This window comes from Hemicordylus capensis, chromosome 2, assembly GCF_027244095.1.
Source record: "Hemicordylus capensis ecotype Gifberg chromosome 2, rHemCap1.1.pri, whole genome shotgun sequence".
Taxonomy (NCBI): Eukaryota; Metazoa; Chordata; class Lepidosauria; order Squamata; family Cordylidae; genus Hemicordylus; species Hemicordylus capensis.
In genome coordinates, this window is record NC_069658.1 from 102,882,066 (window position 1) to 102,905,095 (window position 23,030).

At 41.7% G+C, this 23,030-nt stretch overlaps 1 protein-coding gene across 3 annotated transcripts in view; it reads right to left on the bottom strand.

Annotated features, from left to right (window-relative positions):
- Positions 1-23,030, bottom strand: part of PCSK5 (proprotein convertase subtilisin/kexin type 5) — a 440,322-nt gene that overhangs the window by 96,185 nt on the left and 321,107 nt on the right. The window contains exons 14-21 of one of the 3 annotated variants that reach the window (XM_053294457.1): positions 21,474-21,617; positions 20,908-21,010; positions 19,192-19,385; positions 14,965-15,049; positions 12,421-12,518; positions 9,978-10,107; positions 8,095-8,210; positions 1,856-2,396 (exon numbers count right to left, since the gene is read on the bottom strand). In XM_053294457.1, the coding sequence (XP_053150432.1) occupies positions 2,281-2,396; positions 8,095-8,210; positions 9,978-10,107; positions 12,421-12,518; positions 14,965-15,049; positions 19,192-19,385; positions 20,908-21,010; positions 21,474-21,617 (986 nt within the window). In that variant the 3' untranslated portion in view covers positions 1,856-2,280. Of the gene's footprint in view, positions 1-1,855; positions 2,397-8,094; positions 8,211-9,977; positions 10,116-12,419; positions 12,519-14,964; positions 15,050-19,191; positions 19,386-20,907; positions 21,011-21,473; positions 21,618-23,030 lie in introns of those variants that run through there. The other 2 variants (XM_053294459.1, XM_053294458.1) reach the window with 2 other exon arrangements.

The following is a 23,030-nucleotide window of genomic DNA, read 5'->3' on the forward strand; positions in this document are numbered from 1 at the left end:
TCTCTTTTTAATCTCCACTAGTTCTAGGCAACACAGTGCCTTGATTAGGGCCCTGTCTCTGTGTGCCATCTGTTCCCACCCTTTCTGTAGCTCACTCTTAAGAGGCAGCAACAGCCTCTTAAGGCTACTGGATAGCTGGGAAGGCACCCACCAGAAACTAGCTTGCTCAGTGTCCTCTACAGTGTTCTTGAGGCAAATGCATTTTGTCTAATGTGTGCTGTATTCTCCTTTTGACAGTCCAATTAAGAAGAAACCACTTTACCAAGCGCTAGCTTTTGATGCTGCACAAGAGCATTTTTCCTAAATCAGATTTCTATCCAGAACATGCAAAGGAATTGACTGGTCAGTCAAGGTCTTGTGCTCTCCTTCAAATTGGAGCATGCAGCTAGTCCCATTGCCTTTGAACAAGTTCATAATTTTAAATGTATTAATAATCATGCATAATTATTTAAGGACTGGGAATGAAGTGATAGGATGTCTTCAAATTCTGAGGACCCAAGTAACAGTTTACAATTTAAAACAACAGCAATACTTCTTTTCAGAAATATTTTTTCAGTGGTGATCCAGATGAAGATTTCTGCTGCCATAATTAAGCTTTCTTTTTAAAAAAGACCTTTGTTTCTACAGAAACTGGCATATTCATTTGTAATGTTTAGGGTCCATCTTAAAATTGGTCTTTCAGTTAAACTATTAGAAGTTTAATTTTTTTCTGATACGTGAATGCTTTGCAATCATAGGCTACATGAAATGTATGAACTGTATTTCAGTACTAATTCCAGACTGCATGGTAAATATAATCCTGAAGTTTTAAGGTATTTTTGAAGTTTGTCTTCACATTATACTGTAGCAGAATATGAGTAACATCAGGCCTAGAACTATGTTATCTATTATTGCACAATAACCAAACTACTTCACCCTTGATGGAACACTGATGTCATATGCACACCAAGAGCGGAATTTGGTTCAGTATTTTAATTCCAGTTATAGGCACCAATCATGCCAGTGTTTGTAAGTCCCATTGTAATCTAGATCTCAATATTTTTCCCCTTTACACCATTGTTGCAATCCAGAGAATGCAGCCAGTGAGCAGAAACAGTCTGCTATGAAATGTATCAGCCGCACAAGTGTGAAAACTCATGCATGAAGCATTGCACATTGACTTGCAGAATAATTGCACATGATAATGCACACATGGAAGTGAAGCAGGTGGAACTTTCATATTCGTTTTAAAGGAAAAGGCAGCTCTAATTGCATAAAGGGATGCAGGAGCAGAGCTGTTCCATCCAGTAAAGTGAATAGGGAAGCCTTGTGTGCATCATAGCTCCCAAACACACAAGGAGTTGCTCATCTGAATTGTGGCCCATGTCTAAAGGAATGGATCCAGTTTTAATGTGTATATATGCAATGAATATGGCTTAAGTTGCACAGTAATGATACATTCTAGTTTCAAGTATGTAAGCTACCTTGCTTATGAAAAAGAGCATTCTGCACCTTACCGAGTTTATTCACAGCAGAAAAAAAAGCCCTGCACATTTAAGGAGTTTGCACCTTTAAATTATTATTAAAAGAAACAATGTCAAGAATGTCAGGTTCTAAAACATTCTGATTAACCGGGTTAAATTTTTTAAAAACGTTTTTGCAAAATGTAACATAAATGCTATATAATGCAAAAACCAGCAAACAATATATGAAATGACTAGGAACCATATGCAGAAGCATCCTGTTTGTTTTAGAATTACACTGATTTGCAGAGGATAGTCCTTAAGCTAAAGATGTTTCTTCAGGGATAGCTTTATTGCCTAAAGTTCTTCCTTATTTTGAGTACATGAGCACAAAAAAGACTAATGCAAACATATAGTTTTGTTCTGTTTTAATCCTTGTAAACTTGTGTTGTATTTTTGAAACACTCTACACATCTTGAAGGGGAAACAAGCAGGAAAAAGGAAAGGAGAATGTTAAAAAAAACCAAAACCCACACCCAGGGATATCCTTAAATTGACAGGAAATCAAATAACTTTAATTTTGGCATCAAATGCTTTGGTCACACCATACTGACACTGTGATCCAGGATGCTTTGTTCTAAACACCCAGTAATGAAAGGTAGGCTTGTTGTAGTTTTTCTATTTTAAGTTCCAACATACAGTTCACTGCCTCCCCAAACAAAGGGGAGATAGAGAAAGAGGGAGGGAAAAGGTGGTTTGTGTTTTTTTTGTATCATTTTTAATAGTATGGATTAATCTATAAGTCTACAGGAGCAAGAGAACTTTGAGAGCTGCCAATTCACCCTTTTAGCGTACATGTTCTGCAACAAAGTTGCTGAAGTACTTTCCGTTGACAAAGATTATTCTTTTTCACTAGCATACAGAAACCTCCTTCGGCCCAAGATTCTTCCGTTGCTTCCAGAGATCATAGAAAGTGGAGGGAAGTTGAAGGTTTGAACAGCATGGTGTCAAGTGGAGGAAGGTTTAATTTGTCAGACAGGCAAAATTGATCGAAGAGACCATTCAGGAGCAGGTAGCAAATAGGAAATTGTGTTTCCATCAAAAGGAATTTCAGTCACAACAGCATTTGTTTTCAAGGAGAAATATTGTGTTCCAGCAAGGAGTGATTTGTATCCAATTATGAAGGGAGGAAAAAAAGATCAGAAAAAGAAATATTAGAAAACAGTGAAAAATACAGTGAAAGGTATTTTGAGTATTATGAATAAAAAGAACATTGAACAGCCATCTCACAAGGAAATATGCATATCCTAAAATAATGCTAAATGTGGGTTGAGTAGTACCCTTATACCAAGACTTTTGACTACAAAAATATGTGCTTATCATGGAAGAGTATTGCCCACTGTGTAAAACCTATGTGGTTACTCAAACTATTATCGTATCACATATGAATATAATATTATGGGTTAGAATATGTATCACACCCTTTCCTCCCTACAGCAGCCACTTGCGCTCAGAGGTGCTCTTACCCCTGGACTTTGGGGTCAAAGCCCAGGGCCTCCACATCCCCTGGGGCTCCCCAAATTCTCTTTAGTTTGTTCTGGGTGGTGTGGTTGTCAGGTGCTTTAGAGACAGAGATGGGGGGGGGGAAGAAATATGTGGAATGGGAATATGTTAAGTTGTGTGTTGAAATGTTTATATGAATGCATATTTGCATAAACATACCTGTTTTATATTCTTACATACTTGTGAGTTTAGTTGTTGTTTGTGCCCTCAAAATCCCACCTGTTAAAAATACTATGTGTGTCACAGGTGTGTGTGTGTAGGGGGATGATGTTTAACTTGCAGCGGCAGGGAGTTATTAGCACATGGCTTCATGCTATGAGATAAATGTTGAGTGAAGCCACTTCGAAGTGCACTTGTGGCATTGAGGGAAGCAGCCCCTCCCCTCTGGTCTTGGGTTTTTTTTTGGTGCAGGTTCACATCGCATGCCTCAATGTTTCCCTTCTAGCCAATTGGGCGGCGGGGGGCGGGGAGATTTCTAAAGCCTATATCTGCATTCCTAAAGATCGTATCCCTCTTATCATGTTAATGATTCTACGTCAGTGCCTCCCCCATTTGCTCCCGGGTTTTCAGAAAAACGTGCTTAAAACCAGCATTTTAAAAACCTGGAAATACATCGAGATAAGCTAGAATTCAGAAGACAAAGCCCGATATGCGTGTGGAGTGCAGTGTTTCCAAGGATCTTGAATGGACTTTGGGGTAAGTTTGGCTGGTGTGTGAATGCACACACACTCTTCCAGAGGAGATTTGGGATAACAGCCCTTTTTGTAAAACCTCCAGGGGGCGGGGGGCTTCCAGAGGCCTTTAGGTCCAGGCTCCAAAGTTACCTAGGTGCACCTCTGCTTGCGGTCATGCAAAAGGCTTTCCTGAGGGTTGGGGGCCTTTGGGAATGAGGTGAGGCTGCAGGAGCAGGCGGAGAATCATATACAGGTAGAAGTAATTTGTGCAAGCAGAACTCCTGCTCACAGAATGTATCTCTGCCTCGATCTGGAAGATCCCCTTCTCCCTGCTCCCCCTACAGCCCTGTACCCCATCCTACCTCATTCTTGAGAACTTCCTGACTTGCATTAGAGGCTTTGTGGGGAGGGACAGGAGTCTGCTATAGAGAGAAGTAGAAGGGGCTGTTGTGGCTGGAGGAATGGGAACAAGTTCTATGTGGCTGTTATGTGAAAAGGCTGTGTGTGGGTTTGTGTGTATGTCCCCATCATGTAGTACTTGTTGGAGACGAAGTTCCAGTGCATCGACCTTTTGCACCAACTGTCCCAATGACCACTAGGGGCATTGGGAGTAAAGACAGTGAGTCAGGGTCTCCGTATCTGTCCCTACTCTATGACCCCTGAACTGACTCTGCAGCACTTCCTGTGCTGAGTCACAATCCTTCCTTTCCTCCTAGAGAGCAGATGGAAACATCTCTCTCTCTCTCCTTACCTATCCACTATGTAGTCCTTTAGATTAGATATAGGTCTTTCCTATCCAAGTGTATTTAACCAATAAATTTTTAGTGTTTAGTCATACAAGGATCTCCATGTGTTTTCTCTAAATAGCTACAATATCCAAACCATCCTCTGCTACCTACTCTGTAACTGGAGTGTGTGCTTATTCCTTAGTGCTTTGCTGTTTTACCTACTGTGGGTAAAAATCAACAACCTCTAACAGTACTTAGGATCCAACCTATAAGCTGTGCCTGTCAGTTTATCAGTTTCATATCTTGTGAGGAAAGGATTTGTATTTCTCAAGAGAGACAGAAAGTAAGAAAACCTAAATCATGTCTGGAACTAATCAAAGTATCTTCACAGATACTTCGTTCTTCTTAAAGCTCAGTGTTTATGGCAATCAATATGAAGCATGTAGAGCAGGAAACTGCCTTCAGCAATTCTTACGTATGCTGTCAATAAGGTTGCAAACTGTGTATTTCAAGTTTCTGGCAAAGCATATGTCAAAAACATTTGCAAAATTCTACATATAAAAGGTTCACAATTTAAAATCTAGTTTCATTTATAATCCAATTCCAAATTTAGGTTATGTGGATGCCATGCTATAACAGAGATAAAAACAAAATAAGTTGGAAAATAGTAGATTTGACAATTCAGGTAAGAACTGGAAAAAAAGAATAATTGCTGAGTGAAGCGGGAGGCAGCTCAGAATGTTAGGGGGAAGGATGGGCAGGATGTGAATAATAAGTAGGCTGGCATTTTCAATTTGGCGAAAACTGTAGCTGGATACAAACCAGATTCCAATGTGAATAAACACCCCAGGGGAGTTCCTGAGGAGGAGTGGAGCTGTCAAAGAAGAGCAGAGCAGAAAGCACACAGCACAATCCACCAACAGATTTCCCCAGTCTCACAAAATAGGTGATTGGAGCAAAAAGAGAGGACACTGGCACACAAGAGCAGCTTCTTGCAAAAGCTGGGAGCAGCAGGAGCAGGAGATGGTGATCCAACTGTGATCTGAGGAGCATGGTTACCTGAAAATGATGGATACTCCATAACCCACCCATCATTTTAAAAGAGTTGATGTTTCCTGCTGCCACTCAGAAGATTGTTAGCATCAACTAAAAGGTAAAGTATGCCGTCAAGTCGATTTCGACTCCTGGCGCCCACAGAGCCCTGTGGTTTACTTTGGTAGAATACAGGAGGGGTTTATCATTGCCTCCTCCTGCACAGTATGAGATGATGCCTTTCAGCATTTTTCTATATCACTGCTGCCCGATATAATACCAGCAGGGATTCAAACTGGCAACCTTCTGCTTGTTAGTCAAGCATTTCCCCGCTTTGCCACTTAAGGTGACCTAGCTTCAACTAGCTTCCTGAAATTACTGGATGCTTGCCCAACCTACTTCAAGAACTCGCACTCTGGTAGTCTAGGAAACTGCCTGGCTCTGTTTGCCAAGCAGCCTTATAGTCTCCATGGAGCTCCTTGTTGCCACAGGCTGAAAGAGGCTAGCAAGGCTCTTTATTGGAACCCACAATGCTCTGCTGTGTGCCATTTATTCCAACACTGTCATCCATTGTCTGAATGCCAAAAAAGTCAACTAGAAAAGACAATGACTGATAACCTAACAAATGAAGTGCAACCCTCAGGGACATATTTTTGGAAGCCGCAGAACAGAGAAATAAAGGAAAACCACTCCCCTCCCCATGTGTGCACTAGTGTAGTGGGGAAACCTCTTGCTGCATTCAGGGGCAGATTAACCTCTTTGCCGCCCATAAGCAAAGAGGATTTTGCCACTGCAGGGAGGGTGTGTGCGCGAGGGGAAATCCCCCCCTTCACTCTAAATATTGTTGCTGCCGCAGCGGGATGCAGTGTGGTGTCGGTGGTTGCCTGCAGGGAGTGGGGGCGAGGAGGGAAGAGTGCTTCCTTTTCTTTACCGTTTAAAATGCCAAGAGCGGCGGTTTCCTGTCTTTGGCCCTGCCACCCAGCCCTCCAGTAACATCTGTGTCAGCTGGCTCATCGCTTGGGCTCTGCCTCCAAAGCCCAGCAAGCTCCTCTCCCCCTGTCTTTTCAGGCAGCTGCCTGAAAAGCATTTATTTCCTGTTCGCTGCCTCCAGAGAGGGAGAGAAAGGGAAGCAAACACGGTTCAGGCAACAAATGGCTGCCTGAAATGTCAGGGGGAGAGGAGCTCGCTGGGCTTCGGAGCCCGTCACACGCAAAGGGGGTGTGGCCCGGGCTCCGAAGCCCAATGAGCTCCTCTCCCCTCACATTACAGGCATTGTAAAAGATAAAGAAATGGGGACACGCTTCCATCTTTGCCACCTTCCCTGCATGCAGCCACCAACACTGCACCTTATTCTGCTGCGGCAGTGGCAATATTTAGAGTGAAAGGGGGGATTTGCCCTCACGCCCCCCTCCCCACATCTACCACTGCCCTCAGAGCGGCACGGCAAAATCTGAGGAGTGGCAAAAGTTTCTCCTCCTCAAATTTTGCCACCGTGGGCAGATGGCTCTTCTGCCTCTGCCTTAATCCCCCATTGGCTGCAAGTAGGAGTAGCCTCCCACTCACCGCCTAAGCCTGTCATCTCACCTTGCCTGATGGGGGAGCCATTACAGGCCTGATCCTCCAAGATGGCTGGTGTAAGTCTCCTTGCATTAGTTCTGAATAACTGATTCAGGTTTGAAGGAAAGCAGCACAAGGAGCTATTGGAGGGGAGACACAGGTATGCTGCACTATTTGGAATATTGCTTCTACACACCCCTCCCTTAACACATTATCTATCTATCTATCTATCTATCTATCTATCTATCTATCTATCTATCTATCTATCTATCTATCTATCTATCCACTATGTATAAAATGGCTTGACCACAGACAGTGCCACTACTTTATACTACAAATATTTATATATTGTTTTTCAACAAAACTTCTCAAAGCGGTAGTTCTCAGTGCTTACAATGATAGCACTCAGGGTCCCCATTACTGTAGATGATAATTTTAATGACTATGAATAATACTTTCCCCCAGGAATTATTTTTCATGCTGTATTGCAAAAAACAAAAAACAAAAGCATATACAGTCCTGTATTATTTAGTGGATAAAAACACAGAAACATTTTACAAAATATATATGCAAAAACTAATGCTCTTTTCCAAGGTATTATACATTAATTATAGCAAATGTATAAACAGCAGTTTCAGCAGTCCCTATTTTGGCCCATAGCAGCCCTCATTTCCCCCTTATTATCAACTCATTAACTGATAATATAAAAAATATCTTTGCATTTAACGCCTTGCATGGTTTAGGCAAAATAGCCCATTCTGTCACATTTCAGCTTTTTAAGAGCAAATTTCAATTTTTGCTATATTCTTACTTTCTTTTAACCCTCTTTTTATATATTATCTTATTTCGTAAAGCATAGAATTTGAATAGAAAAGTAAAAATAAATGATTCTTTAAATTTACAATGTGTGAAAATCTACTAATGGATGTTACAAAACAAAAGCAGAATTCATTAATAACACGTCTCTTGCAAATTTAAAATGGTAATTGACCTGTGTCCACTTAAGATAAGGAACTGTTGTTAAGATATTATGAAATATATTTAAAGACTATGGAGTCAATAAAAATGCTTTATTTGGAGATAAGAAAAAATACTTACCATCTTTACAGACAAGGCCAACTACGCAGAGACCTGTATCTAAGATATAGCCATTTGGACAACTTGTACAATTTCTTTCTCCTGGACCACTGCACCCGAAACAGCTGGCATCACACCTGTATGAAAATATAGCAAATTCTATATATTGTACCCAGACCCCAAGGAGACGCGGAGGCATTGCTATGGTAGGAACGGTCAATTCTTTATTGAGGTTTTCAGTTACAGGCATATTAGCTGGGATTGGTTAGTCCCCTGCAGTGCGGTACCTAGCAGGTCGGCCACACCATGGCCACCCTCTTACCAGACTGTGGCAATAGCATCTTGGCTTCAGGCAGACCTCCATTCTGCAGCAGAGGCGCCCTTCTTCGCTGACCTAAAGTCAGGTTTTCACTATCAGAACGACACCCCACCGACACTGCACAGCCATACGGAAAGGATGTCGCCTGAAGTGACGTAGGAGTCAAGCAGCATCCCTGATCTGCCAAGCCTCAAGGGATCAGCTCCTCCTTCTTGATTTAAAGCTTACCTAAGGTGCCACATCCCTTTACTTAGAAGTTCCCTAATCGCACTGTACCTGCCGTCCACGACAAGAGTTATCCTAATTAATGCTCTAGCTAGCTACCTGGGAACCCCGATATAGCCTGAGGCTGGCGAAAAAAGGTGCACACCAAGAGCCAATCAGGTGTAGACCCAAAAAATTCCTGCCTGGCCCCAACTGGTGACCAGTGAATGCCCAGTCTATATCTGAGGGATGGGAGGGAGGGTCTGCAGCCGAGAGGCGGACTGAGCTGATGCAGGCACGCTGCCGGCTAGGCTCTTCCAGCCCTGCCCCCAGAAGCAGCCTGGGCCAATGAGAATGAGCTCCCAGCCCCGCGTGCTCCTGGGAAAGGGGGCTGGGACAAAAAAGCCGTGCCACCGAAAGGGGCAGCGAGCAGCTATCTAGTTAACAGTAAATATTAGGACCACCATGAACATTGTCAAATTCTTTGCTTGATTCCTTCAGGTTCATATAAAAATATCTGCAAGATTCTAAAAATCTGATGCTAAGTAATGAGTAAATAGCATGTGTATAGAGGTGGGAGAACCTCAAGGCCCTTTAAATATGTATGTTTTGGCCATTGGCCATAAATAAAGTATCTATCTATCTATCTATCAATCATGTACATGAGCCTTGCAGAAATTATCCCAGATGGGAACTTACATGAGATTGGGGTAGGGAAGGGCTTGCCGAAAACCAACTAGAGTATTGAATTTGTGGCAAATTAGAGATTTGAACCAAGGACTTCCTGATATGTAACTCAGTCTTTCTGCCACTATGCTACACCAGACCAGTTGTAAGACTGTTCTGAAGTGAATGAGTTCTATTCTCAAGGAGCTGGGAAAAGTGTTATTTGACATATTTTAGTCTAGTGCAGTCAGTTAACTCCTTCCATCTCAGTTCCTTTAATGATAGAGAGAAGAGGTTCATTTCCCAAAACCCATCTTTATTGTGATGTATCACAGTTGTGTGTGCTGTGTCTCTTTTCCTCTTTTTTCATTCCTGTGGCTCAGCGGTGGCAATCCAGAAACCTTGAAGCCCAGTGTGATTCTGCTTTTGGTCCAGGCTCCAAAATTACCTAGGTGCGCCTCTGCCTACAACTCAATAAAATCTTGGAAAATATATATAAAATATGCATATGCTAAAACTTACATGAAAAGCCCATATTGAATTAATGTTTACAAGTTTTGCTTGATTTGCATAGATTGTTAAAGTACCCCATGCCAGTAACATATTCTCTTTTTCCAAAACATTCAAATATTTATAGTCTATGCATTATTTAACTGGTAATTATACATTTGGTTTTAAAACAAATGGAACCTAGCGTTTGAAGTGCACCACTTACTTTTTGCAGCTTTTATGTCCATTTTCTAGAGAGTGATCGAAATAGTAGCCAGTGTTACAAGCCAGCACACACCTTCCATTTTCCATAAGATACTCTTCTGTGCAATTTGTGCAAGCATCTGCTCCTGGGCCTCAAAAGCCAACAGAGCAAACAAGGTAACATGTTGACATATTCTCAGCAGAACACAAAAGAACTGATATGCATCATACTTGACAAACGAACTATAGATCAGAGATTACTGAAAATACACTGGGTGGAATCGAAAGAGCCATCTGTTGGGAACTCCCACACAAATAAATACAATTTTACATGCACATTGGTGGCTTCTCGTCTATCCCATGTGTCCTCAAAGTCCACTTCACAAAGTTGAAGTGGCCTCCAGTGTTTCACGAGGAGAAGCAAGTGGAAGGGGAAATCTAGAAAACTCAAAGGCATCTTTAGATCTCAGACATTCTTTCTTTAGATAATTTATACTGAATGTGTTGCAAAATAGAACCTCTGACAATGAAATCCTGTTATTCTCTATAATCTCATTCTGTCGGGGTGAATTTTCAAGTTTAGCTGATGTGATAGCAGTTAACATTAGAAGAGCCCTGATGGATGAGACCAAAGATTTATTTAGCCCCATATCCTGCTGCCCACAGTGACCAAACAGGTGCCTCTGGGACAGCAGACATAAGAACATAAGAGCAGCCCAGCTGGATAAGGCACAAGGCCCATCTAGTCCAGCATCCTGTTTTACACAGTGGCCCAACAGATGCCTCTGGAGAGCCCACAGGCAAGAGTTATGTGCATGTCCTCCCTCCTGCTGTTGCTACCCTGCAACTGGTATTGAGAGGCATCGTGCCTCTGAGGCTGGAGGTGGCCCACAGCCACCAGACTAGTAGCCATTGAAGTCCTTTCCATCATGAATTGATGGTGGAAAGGACTAAGCCCGTTTTAAAGCCATCCAAGTTGGTGGCCATCACCACATCACATGGCAAAGAATTCCATTGATTAATTATGCACTGTGTTAAAAAGGCTCTTGTTGGTCCTAAATTTCCCAACCTTCAGTTTCATGGGGTAACCCCTGGTTCTAGTGTTGTGAGAGAGGGAGAAAAATTTCTTTCTGTCCACCCTCTCTACTCCATGCATAATTTAATGCACCTCAATCATGTCTCCCCCTTAGTCGCCTCTTTTCCAGGGTAAAGAGCCCCATATACTGCAGCATTATAAGGAAGCTGCTTCAGGCCCCTGATCATCTTGGTTGCCCTCTTCTGCACCTTTTCCAGTTCTACAATATCCTTCTTAAGATATGGTGATTGAAACTGTACACAGTACTCCAGATGTGGCCGTACCATAGACTTGTATAAGGGCATTATAATATTAGTATTTTCATTCCTAACACGGAATTAGCCTTTTTCACAGCTGCCTTGCACTGAGTTGACACTTTCAATGAGCTGGCCACCACGGCCCCAAGATCTCTCTCCTGGTCAGTCACCAACAGCTCAGATCCTATTAGCGTATATTGAAGTTGTGATTTTTTACCCCAATGTGCATCACTTTACACTTGCTTACATCGAACCATATTTGCCATTTTGTCACCCACTCCCCCAGTTTGGATAAATCTTTTTGGAGCTCCTCATAATTTGTTGTGGATTTCACTACCCTAAATAGTTTAGTTTAATCTGCAAATTTGGCTACTTCGCTGCTCACCCCCAACTTCTAGATCATTTATGAACAATTTAAAGAGCACTGGTCCCAGTATTGATCCCTTGGGGACCCCACTCCCTATGTACCTTCATTGTAAAAATTGTCCATTTATTCCTACTCTTTGTTTCCTGTCCTTCAACCAGTTACCAATCCACACATGAACCTTTCCCCTTATTCCATGTCTGCTAAGTTTACTCAAGAGCCATTGGTGGGGAACTTTATCAGAAGCTTTTTGGAAGTCAAAGTATACTATGTCAACTGGATCACCTTTATCCACATGCTTGTTGACACTCTCAAAGAACTCCAAAGGGTTTTCTTGCTAAGCTTAGTCCTTGCTTAGTTTCCCATTGTTGGGCCTCAAAAGCCAACAGAGATCCCAACAGAATGGGATTGCTTGAATGGAAGCATTTTGCCACTGTTGAGCGGCTAATCTGGAAAGTGTCCTGGTGCAAGGAAGGGGCACTTTTTGATACGACTCTTCTCCAGAAAGCCCCCTGTGCAGCCCCCAGGGACATATTTTTGGGTAGCACCAAGGGCTTCCTTGGGAGATTGTCAAACATTGCCCCTCCCTGGTGCACTTAGTCTTGAAGGGCTTTAGAGTTTGCTTTTCTAGCTATACTGGTGCTTTCTTGCTCTGGATGTCAGCTAGTGAGAAGGGGATTTCCAGTAAGCATGTATGGAAATATTCTGACATATTTCATTGCAAAAAGGATCAAGCTAGTCAGCTAATGAAAAAATATCAAAGAGGTACCTGCACAAGCAGCACAGGAATGGTGGCATGGCTCACACTCCCTGCCATTATAATATTTTCCTTCTTCACAGTGGATAAGACATCTGGATCCTTGTAAACTACATAGAATTAACATAATGATCAATTGAAAGCAAATAAAGCGAAGTTTGCAAAGGAGGACACGTTTTCAAATACAGTTTATAAAAAGCCTCATTGATTTTAAGTGTGCTTAAGACTGAAGGATCATACCTCAGTCTTAAACAATGGGGTTTAAGTTAATGTTGTTTGAGGCTCTCTTTTGGTTACTGAGTGAAGGAGTCTTGTTTTGAGGCTGTTGATTTTAGTAACTCATTTTTAATTGAACTGTTTTTATTGTGAATTAATGCTACTGAATGAATTTGTTTGTATATTTGTAAACTGAAGCTCCTACAAGGCTCTCTGCGGTTAAGAAGAGAGCCAGGGGGATACTGGAGGGTGGACAGAAGAGTAGGGATGTGCACAAAGCCAGTTTACAGGCCACCAAACTGTTTCAACCGGTGGGTGTTTCTGCCGGTTCGAAGGCGGGGGTGCAGCTTTAAAGGCAGGGGAGGGTGCACCTACTCCTCCCACAGCTTTCTCCCTGCCGGTGTCTGATTTCAGTAAAACCTGTTGGGGTGGCAGCGTACCTCCCTGACACCCTACTGACTCCATTTACCGGAACTACCTGGAAGTATTTGGTGCACCTGTGTGTGCTGCTGCATGCACATGTCAGGTGTGTGCGCATGGGCAAGCACAATGTGCGCGCACTTGCAGCAGTGCACGGGTACACCAAATACTTCCGGGTAGTTCTGGTCAATGGGGCGGCAGGGAGGTATGCTGCCGCACCAACGGGCTTTACTGAAATTGGATGCTGGTGGGGGACGGGACGGCGGGAGCAGTATGTGCACCCTCCCCCGCCCTTAAAGCGGCACCTCTTCGCCTTCGAGCCTCCCCTGCCCGGTTACGTGCACATCCCTACAAAAGAGCTATGTTGCAGAAGAACTGCCTCATATAATGGTGGACTCTACTTCACTGGAGGCTTTCAAACAGTGGCTGGATGCTTTTCTGTCAGGGATGCTGTAGCACTTTGCTGCATTGAGAAGAGGGTCAGACTAGAAGGCCTTCAAGGTCCCTTCCAATCCAGGAGTTCATTTTACTGGACTAACTTCCAAAGTACCAGTTGTCAGTAGTTTCAGACAACTCATTGATAACATGACATGTTGCTTGTCAAGAGTGCTCCTTGCAATTGCACCTGACACTTGGGGAAATCAAAATGCTGTTACAGTGGTAAAGGAAAAATCCCAGGAAGGGGAAAAAAAAAAAGAGTATAGATTTACAGAGTTGAAAGGATGCCCTGAATTAAATCCTCAAGAATGCCAAGACGACAATGGAAGCCTTAATCCAATCAAAACCTTACAATGGTGGTGCATCCCACACCAGTTTGCGACAGTATCCCCCTCAAAACTATTTTGTAAAGTGTTGTTGATGAACAGATGCAAAAAATGTGAAATTATCTGTCATCTTTTTTGTTTAGTTTTTTATTCTGTGATTCTGTTAGCTGTCTTGAAATAAAAAAACCAACAGAATAAGAATGAGAAATTCTTAACACAAGGATGCTGCTCTGCACACAATACCAGATAATCTGGAACCTCAAAATTTGGAGAGAATGTCAGATGAGGAGAATTTCATATGCATTCCTATTCAAAACATGCAATGGGCCAGCATTTTACTGTATCTGGTGTTTTCTGTAATACATATCATGATATATGCTTTGGGCCAGTCTGGAGGTGTGACTTGCTTACTTTAGCTTTCTGTTCTTTCTGTACTCTCTTATCTTTCCCCCAATAATGCAATTGCACAGATATGCAAACAAGTTATAACTGCCTTATTTATGGTTTATTGTGCAATCTGGAAACATTTGTTTTCCCATGGACTCTGGGGTTTAATGTTTGATTCAATTCTTCTTACAGATTTGTAACGTAAATCTTTGGATCAAAAGGTCACTCAGTTCATTTGATAGTCTGAAATTGGCACTGCTCCATTATAGAGTTTGCATATTGGTTTAAAAAACAATTCAGTCACCTCACCTCACCAAGGGGGAATCCCCCCGCTTCCATTCTTTAATGTAAGAGCATATTGCATTGTAAGGGAAGTGAGGCTGTGGTACTTAAGATAAGTGAACAACTGGACGTATGAAGGGACACAATATAGATAAGGAAACTGTTTGAAATGATCATAGCAATGAATCCAAAGGAATTGTTCATCAATTTTTTTCTACAATAATATGTGAATGTTACACTATATGTCAAAATGAAAGAAGGAAAAAGCAACATTCTAACACGCTAAAGCTTTCCTATTTCTCACATTAAAGTTTTTTTTTAATCCATCATTACCCAGGATGACATATAAGCATACAATAAAAAACACTATCACACTGAAATGGAATGTAAAGGAAGAATTGAATACATTATGCAACTTTGTTGTTGCATGGCCGTATACAGACGCCAGCTTGACTACTGTGTTCAGTGTAATCTATCACTTCTTTACCTTAGGCCATGTTTGCATTCTGTGCAGGTTTGAAATTCAGTGCATGTCTTACAGTTTTCACTGCATTTACGGCAGACCATCTTATCTGGAAAGAAACAGAAATGCAGTTCAGGAAGCCCAGCACAATTACATGCAATAAATTATTTTGGATATGACTCTTTGTTTATTGCTTTTCCTATCTTGATACCCTAAATAAAAGCTAAAATAAAATCAAACATTCAGTGCTATCAAGAGAATAACCTGCTTCAAATCATTTATTTTACTGGGGGAAATGCTGTGAAGTAATTATTACTTTAAAGTAGACTTGTTTCATTGATTTACATTAATGCTTTTCAGCAATGCAAAAGATACCAAGTTACATCAATCTACATGGTGCTTTACAGAATTTCAATAGGTTGTATCCAAAATAATAATAAGAAGAAAGAAAGAAAATCCTGACTTGAATTAGTCACAACTAACTTGTCTTGTTGATTTCAGAGATGCTTTGTAATTATTTACTCTTTTTGTATACAACACAATGTATATTGTAGACATTTATGTATATCCATTACCATTTATTGTGTGGAATAAGAGAAAGGTTGTCCTCCTGTTATTTAATTAATCTTTGTAGTTGTTGCTATATTCTAGATGGATAACATATCTTAGACATAAGAAAAAGATTAGCTGCCCTGAGATAGCAAAATCTATATATTTGTTTAAAAGGGTATGGAAACAGAGAAGGTGAAACAATGTGGAGGGGGGGGGCGCACACAGAAATAAGATGGAATGGCAAGGTGAATGTGATGGAATGACAAGATAAAACAAGGTCTAAATTATAGTGATGGGGCCAGTATTGAAATATACAAACTGACAGGAGGGGCAGAAATACAAATCAAAGAGGGAAAGTGGGGGAAAGTGGGGTTGGGAATTGGCTTAGGGCTGTAAAGGGCAGCAGATAGTGTTAAAGCAGGTTAAGGGAGACAGCAAAGCTGCTGATAGCTGTTTATAGCTGTCTGCTATAAACCAGAGTAGCGATGTTGCCAAAACTCATAATTACAGGTTTGGAACATGACTTTGTCCAGCTTGCAATGTTTAGATGTATTAAGGATCAAGCTCATTCTTCTCCAGTTCAGAATGGAAAATGAGATTCTGCACCTGCCTAGTCAGCATTCAGGCTAGCCAAGCTGCTTTGAAGGTGCATACGCAGAAGTTCATTAATATGAGCCTGCTATTCTCCATAAAACTCTTGCCAAGACTCTCACTGATCACTATGACACGATCTGAACTAGAAAGCCAGCTGCATTTTGGTTTTGGGTGGAGGTAGTTTCATTTCCAAGCAGCTTTCTATTGTAGCTGGTGCTGGATAGGGATGTGCATGGAACTGGCAGGGGCCAGTTCGAAGGCAGGTGAGGGTGGGGGACACCCTCCCCCCGCGTTTCCCCCACGGTGCTATCTTCCACCGGAGGTACCCAACGGACATGCACACATCGGTGCACACGCCTGATGTGTACATGTGCGTGGGATACTTCCGGTCACTTCCAGACCGAGGAAGGTATGTGGTGGCAGGGAGGTACGCTGCTGCTCCACCAGACCAGTTTTTAAGAGAGCGCTGGCGGGGGAAAGTGCACCCTCCCCTGCCCATAAAGGTGTCCTCCCTGCCTTTGAACTGGCCGAACCGCCGGCTGCTCCAACCTGTCTGGAGGCCCATAAAGGCCTCTGAACAGGTTCATGCACATCCCTAGTGCTGGAAAATACCATCCCCAGAGGACAACCCGCCAACATCATGTGCCAATATCATAAGGTGAGAGAAAAGCTCTCCAAAATATGTGAAAAATTTTCAAGCATTATCTAAAAGTTCTCCGAAAAGGTGTCCCAATTCCAAATTAAGTCCAGAGGAGTCTGCTCAGACACAAAGAGTGGGAAAGGACAGGGTTGCAGACAAGGCACACAGGTGACTGAAGCAGCAGGAAAATTTAGTGTCCCTTCCAGCTTGAGTATTGAGGGGTAGAGTCTCAGAAGGTGATAAGTATTGTCCTAGGATGATTGTAACCCACAACAGTCATAAATCACCAATATCCTTTGTCCTGCTATAAACTATGTAATCCTTTGCAGCAGCTTTTTGAGAAACTCAGGCTGAGACTGCAACATCTAGAATCCATCCCAGCTGTTGGTAAGTAACAGTAGCTATCTTCTGGGAGTGGCATGTATGAGTGGGGCAGGCGGTAAACGAGCGGCAGATGTGGCTCATTCCAACTCTCCTCTCCCCACCCAGGCCGCCTCACTGAGTCCCACTTTGCAGGCTGCTTATTTGCCTGGCTGGGGAACTGGGCAAATAACCAGCTCAAGCATCTAGCGTCAATGCAGTGGTGGGTGAAACAGGCCCAAGCGAGACAGTTACGGCGGGGAGCGGTTTACCATCAACCCTGCCTCACCCGTACGGGCCACTCCTTTTGTCTTCTTCCCTATTTTCTAGGTATCAATTTTTCAGCATTCATTGAAACACAGAACAGTACAGAGAACTAGTTCTATGCCAGCAGTTAATTTGAGGACTACAATTAGCATCAAGGATGAATGACTAGTTGAAGCAGGTTGAAAAATAATTTGCTCTCTCTCTATATGTACTTGAAAGAATCAGTGGCACAGCTTAAAATATTCTATGAGTAAAACCCATGTGTTAAAATAAGAAAATTATTTTAATAATAAAACGGGTGAGCAGGTGGGCATGATGTGTGCACGCCTGGCATGTGCATGCGCACTGGGTACTTCCGGCCGAGGACTCCAGGGCAGCAGGGAGGTATGCTGCCACCCCAATGGACACTTTTAAAATGGAGCGCCAGCAGGGGAAACGCGGCCGTAGGGGTAAGGTCACCCTCCCCCACCCTTGAAGGTATGCCCCCCGCCTCTGAACCAGCCAAACCGCTGGTGGTTCAAACTGGTTTGGAGGCCCATAAAGGGCCTCCGAACCAGTCCCATGCATATCCCTAATGTTGATTCAGAATTGGCTTATCCTTTTTAAGCCTTTTCAGATAATTCTTGGGGAATCTTAGATATTTTCTGAGAATTCCATGAAATCTCAGAAAGCCCATCTCATTCTGATTTTATTTCAGCCTTCTGCTATTTCCAGCGCTACTTATAGAAGTTTTCCCTACTTTTTTCTGCTTTTCTCCAAAACCCAACTTGCAGGAGCAGTGACTAGGCAAGGTGTACAAAAGGGAGGGCTTCATGATCTACCTATTTATCTATCTGTCTTCCATCTTTTGAGCCAGAAAGCCTCTATAATGCAACTAACAACATATTAAATACATATTACAATAAAAACCAATATAAACAATAACCAATATTTGATTAATTAAAAAAGAAATAATCATTAAGGAAAACAAAACAGAGAAACCAGCAAACTTGCCAGAAAGAACTTGAAACCTGAAAGGGCAACCTGAAACCCTTACCTACAGAACATTTTCAGCACAAAGACCTCTGAGAATAATACCCAAGATACTACAATTCCCATAACCCCATGAATTATCAGAAGCCCTGATAAGCTTCTGATAAGCCCTGATAAGGGGAGCCAGCATGGTATAGTGGCTAGAGTGTCGTACTAGGACCGGGGAGACCCGAGTTCAAATCCCCATTCAGCCATAAAACTAGCTGGGTGACTCTGAGCCAGTCACTCTCTCTCAGCCTAACCTACATCACAGGGTTGTTGTTGTGAGGAGAAACCTAAGTATGTAGTACACCGCTCTGGGCTCCCTGGAGGAAGAGCGGGACATAAAATGTAAAAATAAGCAAATAAATAAGCTACCATTCACAGGGATGTTTGTGCTGGGAATTTCCTGTTGGTAGGGCTTTCAGGCCTATTGAATGCCCAAGGCTCCCATACCCAACACTACCTAGCCTCCCATACCCAACACTGCCAATGGAAGCTGTTTGAGGAAACAAACAAGACAAGGGGGCAGATTGGCACAGTCCAAGCTTACTTACAAGCCTAGCTGATATTCAGAGTGATGCGAGCTTAGATAATCAACGCCATTTGCAAGCTGCTCATCTGTATTCCAAATTTTTTTAATATCACTATACTGAGGCTAGATTAACAGCAGATACTTACGAATAAATCCATGAAAATTCATGTTTCTTCTGTGTCATACTATACAAGGATTTGTAATGTCTAGAGACACAATAACTCAAATGTCAACATAAAAACTTCAAATCAGCAGTCATGACAATACTTAGATAATTTTTAAAAATACTGACGATTATCAATGTAAAATCCATCTGGGCAGCTGGTAATACAACTCCTAGACTCTTCATTGATATAGTAACCAGGTTTACAGGTATTACACTGATCACTGTGGCTTCCAAAACATGTTTCACAGTTGGCGGAGCATTTTTTGCAGCGTTTCTTGTCTGCACTGTAGTGACCAAGTGGACAGTTGGGAACACAGATTCTGCATTGTATAAGATAAAAGACAGAGTCAAAGCAGGAAATTGGAGAGGGAAAAGCGATTTCCCCCCCTCCATAATGATTTTTTTCTCCATAAAGGACACCATAACAGTGACTTTCCAAATATGATGCAGAGTTTTCTATGGATGTACAACTACAGCCAGAGGAGATGCAAACCAAGGTCTCCTAGTTGGTGTCAAATGGATTCCTATGCCCACTTCTTGATTCCAAACCCACTTCTAGCATCCATCACTCAGCAAAATATAAATTTGTCTACATGGTAATCATGAAAACAAACAAAGCAACACCCTCTTAAAACAAAGCAACACTTCTATAGAATTCCTCTCCTAGAAACCTTGTTGTGATGTGAAGCACAACTATCTCCTTTATCTTAAGCAACTTTTACCTAGTTCAGCAGGGTTTTTAAACAAACAAAATCAAATAAAGTCAAATACAACCTCTTTAGGAGGGATAGCTATTAAGGAAGAAATGGGTAGGTGGTGTGCTTAAACCTGTCCCACCAATTTCTCCACTTCAAAATATTTTCCCCAAGTGGCTCACCCTTCCCCAAGTTTCAAGTGCATATATGTAAGGGCAAATATACATTTGAAAGTCCATGGGTGGGAAAAGCAACTATGTGTGGAGCAAAAAAGCACCCTCTCCCACACTACTGCTCCACAATCAACTTCCCGGTACTAAATCTGCTTTATATATGTATGTATGGCTGTCACAAGGCAGCCTCCAACAATTAAAACATATAAATCAGCAAACCATTAAAAAACAGAAAACAATAAAAACAGAAGCAGAGGAAATATACTAAAGAGATTACCAGGGTCCTCTCATGGCCCAAAGTCTTGGGTAGAGAAAGCAGACTACAGTTGTACAGCCAGATACTAACCTGGCAGCAGCATTTTGTACTAGCTGAAGCTCCCAAACCCTTTCCACAGGCAGCTGCATGGAAAGTGTTGCAATAATCCAAATGCAACATGATTAAGGTATAACCAGATCCACTTTATCAAGGAGAAACTGCAGCTGGTGCTTGGGTCCTGGCCATGGCCACTAGGGATGTGTGAACAGGTTCAGAACTGAACCTGTCTGACATTGAACAGGTTCAGTTCGACAACTTGAAGCCAAACCAAACCCCCCTAGTTTGGAAAAAAAAGTATTCCCTCCAGGGGGCTTATCTGAGGCTGTGGGGTGGGGGGATGGTCTCCGGAGGTTCTCCCTCCCCCTGCCGGCCTCCATTACTGCCAAAATCATCCTGTATGGGTGGTCTTTGGACCATTCTGGGCTTGCCCTCCATCGCACCAGTTATTTTGGAGGCCACCACGCATGCCCAATGGGCCTCTGTGTGGCCTGGGTAGAAGAACTGATCTTGAACACGGGGAGTTCTAGTAAGAATTTTCTAAATAAGACTTCTGCTCAACCTCAAGCAGGCTTGACAAGTAAGATAAATATGCTAGGCATATTGTAATAATTGTTGTGGGTGTGGGTGTGATAGATAATACACAAATTTCTCTTCTTACCGTGTGTTGTTTTTAGATTTGTAGTAGTAGTGTAGACAGTCATTGCAATGGTCTGGTCCTGGCCCACCACATCCTATTTTACTGCACTCTACATTGCACGGACCTGTTATCAAAGGAGGGGAAAACAGCTGTCTGTCTACTACTCAGTGATTGTTAGAAGTTATTTGAGATGAATCACTTCATCATGTATTTGAACTGGAATCTGATAAGTCAAAACTGGAAATAAGTGAAGAATGTAAGGACCCTGAGGAAAACATGCTGAACTGCAGCTATTATCTTGGCCCCCACCTGAGCAGCAGCTTGGACTGATCCAGATGAAGAGGAGCCAACCAGATATTGGGGGGGGGGGGCACCAGTGACACGAGCTGTGGAAGTGCTCAACTCAGACCTATTGGGCCAGAGCCTGAACTGTAAGCCAAGAGACCCAGAGGCTGCAATCCCTGAGACTTCATCCCCTGAGGAACCACCCTGCTCCCTACTAATGACCTCAGACTTTCTAGTGCCTGCTTGTCAGCACAGGCATGTGACTATGGTGGACACATTCAAAAGATAAAGCTTAATGTTACCTGCATAGTCATCTAGCCCATAATCTTCTGTAGGTTCTTCTATTGGACTTGAACGCACCCGTTCCGCTCTTGGAAAATCATTTCTTTGGGAATAAGGTTGAATGGAGGTTCCATAAAGTACTAAGGACCACTCTTTCAATTTACCTACGAGAAATATGTTTAAAACAAGAGATTTGGAAAATACTTTAATTTTTGTTCCTTGTAGTCTTTTAATGCATATTTTTAGAACCCTGAAAATTAAATTACAGTTTTGACTAATAATAATAGTAGTAGTAGTAGTAGTACCAATAGAAGCAATTATATCACTCCTAAGTGCAAACACTTGCTTTTTAAAAAATATGGATATAACACTTGACATTTTAATAATATTTAAATTAGAACATTTGATATTTTAATATGGATAGCATGAGAGACAGAGAAACTAATGGGGCACTGCAATACATAATTCTAAATAATTCATAAATATTAGAAATAAATAAAATGTAAATGTGATTGGAGGGAAAGAATAAAACTTTCTTTGTTTAGGGGCAACATTTGTGAGCAAGCAAATCATGGGTTTGAGAACACTGCTAACAAATTTCTTGACTTAGAGGGAAATTAGTTCTTTTTACCTATCAGGCATTTGAAAACTAGACAAATATTGACACTCACTCATGTAATATGTTATAAACTGCAGTCTAATATCCAAGTCCTAAAACACTTACATGCAAATAAATACTCATGACATGATTTCAAAGGGATCTGCATGTGTTTTACTTTGACAACGAAGATTTATATGCCACTTTTTGACAAAAGTTCCCAAAGTGGTTTACATAGAGAAATACATAATAAATAAATAAGATGGATCCCTGTCCCCAAAGGGCTCACAATCTAAACAGAAACATAAGATAGACACCAGCAACAGCCACCAAAGGGATGCTGTGCTGAGGCTGGATAAGACCAGCTGCTCTGCACCTGCTAAATAGAGAATGACCACTTTATAAAAGTGAAGCCTTTCACCACTTTATAACTCTATGCTCAGTTAGTAGGAGTGTTTAAACTGGGATCCAAGGAAATCAATGGAAGAAGTATCATAAAGTGTATTATATGCCATTAAGTACATAATCTCTCTTTGAGACGAATCTCAAATATGTAAAGATGTTTCTTTTTATTTTGAAAATACATGATCTCTTCCTAATAGGGCTTATGTTGAAAGCTTCCACTGACCATCCAGAAATTCAAATGCATATTATATTAAACCCCATGCCATTGTGTATCTGCACTTCATTTTAAGTCTGTTATATACTAGCATCCTGGTCCATAATAAATCCTGGTCTGGGAGAGGTAAAATGTAACTTGGTAGATACATCATCTATTATATATTTTGAAGAGTTTGGGCAAAATAAAGTCATATGATTACCTATTGATACCAAATTTTGCATCATCATCATCATAGGTTAACTGTTATTGTTCTTAACATATTTTTACACTCAATATTCAGTTCAATAATTCAAAATCAACATCATGCCCAAGAGAAGCGGAAGATCTTTTTCAGATTCACATTTCCTTTTATTCAAA